The sequence below is a fragment of the Arachis ipaensis genome, chromosome B05, assembly GCF_000816755.2.
Source record: "Arachis ipaensis cultivar K30076 chromosome B05, Araip1.1, whole genome shotgun sequence".
Lineage (NCBI taxonomy): Eukaryota > Viridiplantae > Streptophyta > Magnoliopsida > Fabales > Fabaceae > Arachis > Arachis ipaensis.
In genome coordinates, this window is record NC_029789.2 from 149,573,801 (window position 1) to 149,580,955 (window position 7,155).

Consider the following 7,155-nt stretch of genomic DNA (forward strand, 5'->3'; position numbering starts at 1 on the left):
TGAACCAAGTTGGCAAGTGATGCAGAGGATGAACCCGTTTCTGAAAGTGCAGCTAAAGCCATGTCCTTCATCTTGGAAATGCTGTCCCTTAAATCCTTCCCTTTCCCATCAGACTCCATGACCATCCTCACCACCCTCTCCACCTCTTGGGCACTGACGAGCCCACCGTGTTCTTGAGTCTGATCCACCGCAAGAGCCACCTTCATGTCCTCCACCATGAGGTTCCTGTTGATGTGCTGCTCCGCATAGAGCGGCCAAGCAATCATGGGCACCCCAGCAACCACAGCTTCGAGAACAGAGTTCCAGCCGCAGTGAGTGACGAAGGCCCCCACGGATTGACGACTGAGGATCTCAACCTGGGGGGCCCACGAGGCCACTACCATGCCCCTGTCTTGGGTCCTGTGGGTGAAGCCAGTTGGCAGCACTGAAATGGGGTCAAAGTTGTCTTGATCAGCAAGTAACTGGTTGGTTCCTGGATGCAGTGGGGGGCTCTTGACGACCCACAAGAACCTTTGGGCGCTCCGCTCCAAGGCTTGAGCTATCTCTCTCAGCTGCTCCACTGAGAACGATCCTCTGCTTCCGAAACACAGGTACACCACACTTTTACTTGGTTGTTTCTCCAACCATGACAAGCAATCTTTGCTTTCTCCACCAGGTTGATGCTGTTGATCACTCGGATCGGCGATCAAGGGGCCAATGTAATAAACCGGAGTCCTTTCTTTCTGGTTGGGAAAGCAAAGACCTTCTTCAATGGCCTTAACGGCGTTGACTTCCAGCTCTCTGAAAGTGTTGACCATGATCCCACTCGATCTTGGAAGCTGCCTGCAGAAATACACCATCTCCTCATAACAGGGGTCCTCCCTATCCAGCAACGGCTCCGGCATCTCCCACGCCCTCACCCCCGCCGTCATCCCCGGCACCCTCAGCTCCACCTTCAGATCCTTCAGCGACTTCTCCGTCTGCTCGTGGATCAACGGGAAGTAGATGTAGAGCGCAATCACGGCGGCGCCGGAGGTGAAGAAGTAGTAGACGGGGATTCCCATGGAGGAGGCTGCGTCCATGGCGGAGGTGCAGAAGATGTCGATGACGAAGGCTTTGATGGTGGAGGTCTTGGAGATAAGGGTGAGTGCGGAGGTGACGTTGGGGACGTTGTTGCGAATGAAGTGGAAAGCCCTTGCGGTGAGGCTGAGGGTGCCGGGGGGAGGAGGGTCAGAGTGGGGGAAGCGGTGGAAGGAGATGGAAGGGTGGTCGGTGGAGATGCGGTGGATGTAGGCGTCGGTGGAAGGATGGTCGAGGAAGCCGGTGGTAAGGAGGATGGTGATGTTGTGGCGACGGAGGGAGAGGCGTTTGGCCACTTCAACCATTGAAACTATGTGGCCTATGCTCGGAGCTGCATACAACACTATTCTTTCTTCCATCTTTCTCTCTCTTTCTTTCTTTCTTTCTTTCTCTCTCTCTCACACACAAACTCCTCAACTATGTATATTGTTCATATTTGTTGACTTGACTTTTAGTAGTTGAAACTTGAAAGAAGCCTTATAATCATACATGTTAAATGGTTAGGTGAGTAACAGATTGATTATTAACCGACACAAGAATATGCTTTTCAAACCCCATTGTATTCGATATTCATTTGCTTCTTTCTTATAGTTACTTTACAAGATGCACTTTGCTAAATTATGCAAAAGAATCTCAGCTTAACTTGTCACCATTGGATTGAGGAACTAAAATATACATCAACTTATATAATCAGTCTTCACTCATAACTTGGCTTTCAAAAGGGTAATCAAGGAGATCCATGCTACCTCCTCACTGTTTCTTTGGTGAGGGTAACCAAGCTAATGCCCGTTTGCAGTTTCCACAGCCAAATGGTTTTCTCTCCTATTTCGATTCACTTCCTTCCGATGGTTAATCTCTTTCCTGCAAAATATCAAATGCACCATGAATAACTTCGGCTAAAATAATTCTTATAAATTCGTTCAGTATCACATGAAAAAGGTATCTAAACATTATCCAATTGCAGCAGTGGCTAAGTCTTATATTAACAACATATATCAAATGGCATAACAATTATGTTCAAACCACAGAAAGAAAAATTCGCTTATGATCATCTAGATCTCCTCTTTAGCAAGAAAAAAATTTAAAGAAAGAATATGTATATATTCGGCAACTAAATATGTCTGATAAAACATTCACAAACACACATGGCAATGAAGAAAGAGCTATAAACCTAAACTCAAGTCTTGACATCTACAAAAATATGCTGCAGCAGTTCAACATTTTAACTCTGACTAACATACATAGTTTGCATAACAAAAATTATCTGCGAGTATTTTATGTGCTGAAATGAGAAACCCAGCTTTAGTGTTAGGTAGGGAAACAGAAATTAAAGTATAAACAAGTATTAGATAATAAGTTAACCTGAGACAATGCCATAGTGCATCATAATGAAGAAGACCAACAATTCTCCGCTTTCTCTCTCTATTGCGATCTCCACCGCGTTTAACCACTGGTAATTGCTTAATGCCCTTGGCTTCCATTAACTCCTTGGCCACAGCCAAACTGGTATTGGGATAACAGGTTAGAAGTCCACGCTCTCGTCCACGATAGGTCATACCCCGAGTACAAACAGAGGAAACTAAGCATGTATTTGCCTGTCAAATATTTAATTTGAAATATTATTTGAGACAAGACTAACCAACAGGTATTGTAGACAGTATAACTGGGATTTTTCAAGAATAAATCAATTGACATTTTTATCACAGTAGTATAACAGGAAGATCCAGGCATGAATTTCACTAATGTATTTGTTCATCACTGCATTTAAAACCCATTCATCAAAGCTTTAATATATCATCTTAGCAATTGTATCCCTACCGAACCAAAACATAGAAACCATTTGTGTTATGATTTTATTCTGAAATTGGAACCCTCACATTTTCTATTATCATGTATTGTAAAAGGAAAGAACAGGGGGGAAAAAATACTAATCCCAGAATAATTTGCAGAATGATTTTTAAATATATAAAGAGCAGAAGCACTTTCTACATACATCCACAAATCCTGAATCCCTCATAGAAGTGTCACTAGACTTCTCGGGAAGACACCTTCTGATGTCACCATATGTCAGTATTCCTTCCAGAAAACCTTCTTGATCGACCACCAGCACACAGTTCTGGTGGCCATCATGAATGCATTGGATTGCATCTTTCAGGGTTGCAGATGATGAAACCTTCAGATAGCTGTCAGACATGGCCTGAGAAACCTGAAAAGAGCAATAATGACATTAATGAAGGCATAAAGTTGATGGACAAAAAAAAAGGATCACATGTCAGCATTCTGCTGGAGAGTTAACAAGAGAAGGATTATTTTTATTGATTAATAGCTTTTATCAACCTTAAGATTTTCGAGATGAAGTTCCTCGTCAATTGCTTCATGATCAGCAGCATCACCAACAACAGAGAGTTCTAAACCATCAGCAGCATTTGCCTGTCTCCAGTTACCTTCATTTTCATCAGCAGGTGAAACTGGAGAATATCCTTTAGGCGAGTTTCTTGTATCAGATTTGTTGTCAATTTCCTTCTTCCGGTTTGTCACAGAGGGAACCCATATTGCTAATCCAACAGCCCCCTAGGTACAAAGTTTACAGTAACACAGTACGACAACTGTAATCAATAAGAATTACAATAGGACAGAGTACTCCCTAAAATCAATAAAATATTATGCCATAGAGAAACAATTTTCTTCTGCCTTGCTTTAACATAAGATACAGGGAAACAACCAATGAGAAAATGAGCATGTAAGAATATACCAAACATCTTCTCTTGTTCAGTCGAGGTAAAAGAATGCAGTTTGCAAATTTTTCATTTTGTTAAACATAAGAATAGGAGAACAGCAGAAAACTGCACATGTAACTAAGTGAGCAATTTATTACCACTATCATGTAATTTTGGGTAAGAATTTTATTGAAGAATTACCATGAGAGGAAGCAGTATTCTATAATCTTTGGTCAGTTCAAACAGCAGTAGAACTGAAGTCAACGGGACAGAACAGACAGATGCTAACGTAGCAGCCATTCCAACCTGTGATAGAAATTAAAAATAACTTGTGATTATATGAGCTTACATCAACAAAGCTTGATGTCAACAGTGACATTTATACAATATAGATACTGCACAGTAAAGTCAACTTACAAGAGCATATGCCTGGGGTTGGGCCACAGCAGCATTTCCAGGGATTGCTGAATTGATAACTTCTGCTGCAACGCCTCCAAATACGGCACCAACTGCAGAACCAATCATTAAACTTGGCGCATAGAGACCACCTACTAGCCCAGAGCCCTTGCAAAGAGTTGTTGCAATAACCTTAGCAGCTGCCAATTGCGTCAGGAGCCATATTCCAGGAGCTGAAGCACTAGTTCCAGTATGGAGAATTTCTTCCACATTTGTGAAACCCCAATACAATATTCCAGGATATTTAAGAGCAATGATCCCAGCTCCTAAACCGCCTAAAGCAGGACAGACCACAAAAGGAAGGCCAAACTTTTCCTGGATCAACTCAAACAATTCAGTGAACCAATCAACCAAACGAGTCATGGCCACACTTACAACACCACACAGCATTCCCAATATCAGGTATAAAGGTAGTTCTGCAAGCAACATCATGAAGAAGTATCAGACATGTACTTCATAATTATGACTTCATTCAAGAAAGGCAATGATTTTTGGCAGTGTGCATGCAATGCTGTTGTTTGGTGTTAATGGGTGGGGGGGATGACACAGTTTTGCAGGATAACTTCTTGTGGTTACCTCTTTGGTGGGATAAAGAATAAGAGAGACGTTTTCTTTTTTATCTATGCAAGGATGGTTATCCCCTGTTGTGTACTATCTTCTATTCTAATTCTAATAAACTTTGTTGTCCGTATATATATATGTATGAGACGTTTTCCATCATATCAAAACAAATATGATAGATGCACAAAGAAATATGGTCACAAACATAAACTGTATATAACAAAAACAGCAAGGTAAAGGAGAGTACCAGCAGCAGATTTCAAATCATATGCAGGCACTGTAAAAGCTGAGTGGGTTCCTAGTAAAACGTTTGATACAGTGGAGGAGATAACAGAAGCCAATATAATCATGGCAGTTGTAAATGGGGGAGAGTTTTCTGCACGAAGAGGCCTCAGCACTGTTTCAATGGCGAAGAAACAACCAGCAACTGCAGCATTAAATCCTGAAGAAAGAAAAATTGAAAGCTAAAATAACCAATATATAGAAATCAAAAGAAAAATGTAGATGCTGCCAATCAGTCCTTACTCTTAAACCAAACATAATTAGAAACAAAACACAGGGTTGATTGATCAAATTATCCAGTAAAGTTAGGTGCCCAGATATGGATAAAAGAAAATTGTCCAGGGATTCCATTCTCAATTCAAATTCTTGAGAATTTATTGTCCTTATGTTTATCTTCCCAATCATGAATAACGTGAACACCAATAAGAATTTTGTCCTTTAAACAATTTTTTTGGTTGTTAAATTGTGATTAAAAAGTTCAACAAGGCTCAAACGAGCAGAATATGAAATGTATAGGCATTAAATGAGATTCACAAAGTGATTTTAACAAGATTGCCAGGCTACCTGAAGAAATTCCAGCTGCCGCACCAGCTGCAATAAGTGCTATTCTTCTTTCTCTGTTATTTTCCATCATTAATGAGAATCCGTTGGCACATGACTTTCCAATATCAACACTAGGACCTTCAGGACCCAAAGAACAGCCAGTACCTAAAGTGACTGCAGCTTGGAGAGCCTTTATTGTGGGAAATACTCCAGAGAGCAAATCAAAACCTTGCCTTTGGGAGGAAGTGGACTGATTTATTTGTTCCAGTATTTCCAGTAAACCATGCATCATGCCAACAATGACTCCTCCAAAGACAGGTATCAAAAGAATCCGATGCCATGTATCAGCCAGTCTCTGCAAACGAAGCCAAGCAGCACCCTCATTCGGAGTACCCGCCCAGGCCCATTCGTGTATTAGATGCACCTAAATGAGCACATAGCAGCACATATCAGATCATTTGAATTCCACAATTGGCCGGTAAAGAACCCAGTCTAGAAATAGAATATAGATGGCTAGATACCACAAAACTAAATGATTTCAGAAGGTCAGTATGACAATACTACAACATTACAAAAACAGGCATCAAAGATGGCCTGACAACCATGACAGCAAATTTATTAATGCCCAAATTCCCAAGAGATAATACCTTAAATAATTTCAGAGTCTCACAGTAGTAACACAGAAGATATAAAATGAATACAGCAATAGGAAGACTTAATAAGCCATAGCTGTTGACTAGATTGAAACAATAATAATAAAAAAAAGAGCACTTGTGATTTTGGTCACCTCTACTGTTAATAATTTGTTCAGAGTAGAAAATGGCAAAGCTCTAGCATATCATATTTCTTTTTATGTCAATGATAGTGGGTTGGTGGATACATCGCATGAACCTTAGCCGATGCAGAGGCAGACTGACAAGCATGCAAGAGGAAACAGCCAAGAGTAGCTATATATCAACAAGCTGCGGCACTGAAAGGATACACACCCAACAAGATGCCATTCTCTTTGGTATAAAAATTCATGACTCTTATAACTTCATCTTCAATGCCATACAAGATAACCATAAAACAGACCCCGGTTTATCTAATTCCTAAACCAGCCCACCTTGTAACCATTGAAACAGCACTTCTAATTACTGATATTAGAGAAATACTGAAATATTTTGACAGCACTGCACCCGACCAGTAAAAGCATAGCATACGGCAGACAACATGATTACATACCATCAGATTAAATTCATAATATTATATTTAACAAGTTTAAACATGATCTGGATCTCAGAAGTGTTAATCTTTCTAACTATCTATCCTAAACATCGTAGTTTCTAGCCATTGAGATCAAGATTCTCGCATCCTAAACATGACAAAACCTTGTTGATCTTAGAATCTAGATCAATTATGTGAACCTACTTATTTAAAAAAAAAAATGCGACCAGCCATAAGAACAAGTCCGAATAATCCATCAAAGCAAGCAGCTCGAAATATTACTTATTAGAGAGCAAAACAGAGAGAGAAAGAGAGAGGGGGGGGGGGGGGG

At 40.6% G+C, this 7,155-nt stretch overlaps 2 protein-coding genes across 2 annotated transcripts in view; both read right to left on the reverse strand.

Moving 5' to 3' along the window:
- On the reverse strand, nt 1–1,560 carry LOC107645049 (UDP-glycosyltransferase 88F4; the record flags this gene model as incomplete). Its single annotated transcript, XM_016349058.2, is given in 1 exon segment — nt 1–1,560. A coding segment is annotated over 1 exon segment (1,418 nt), but the record flags the coding sequence as incomplete, so codon positions are not given.
- LOC107645048 (chloride channel protein CLC-f) overlaps nt 1,601–7,155 on the reverse strand; it is a gene marked incomplete in the record, with an annotated part of 6,449 nt that continues 894 nt past the window's right edge. Inside the window, 8 exon segments of the mRNA XM_016349057.2 lie at nt 1,601–1,920; nt 2,422–2,654; nt 3,053–3,265; nt 3,397–3,630; nt 3,978–4,082; nt 4,194–4,648; nt 5,041–5,235; nt 5,640–6,042. Coding sequence (XP_016204543.1) covers nt 1,839–1,920; nt 2,422–2,654; nt 3,053–3,265; nt 3,397–3,630; nt 3,978–4,082; nt 4,194–4,648; nt 5,041–5,235; nt 5,640–6,042 — 1,920 coding nt within the window.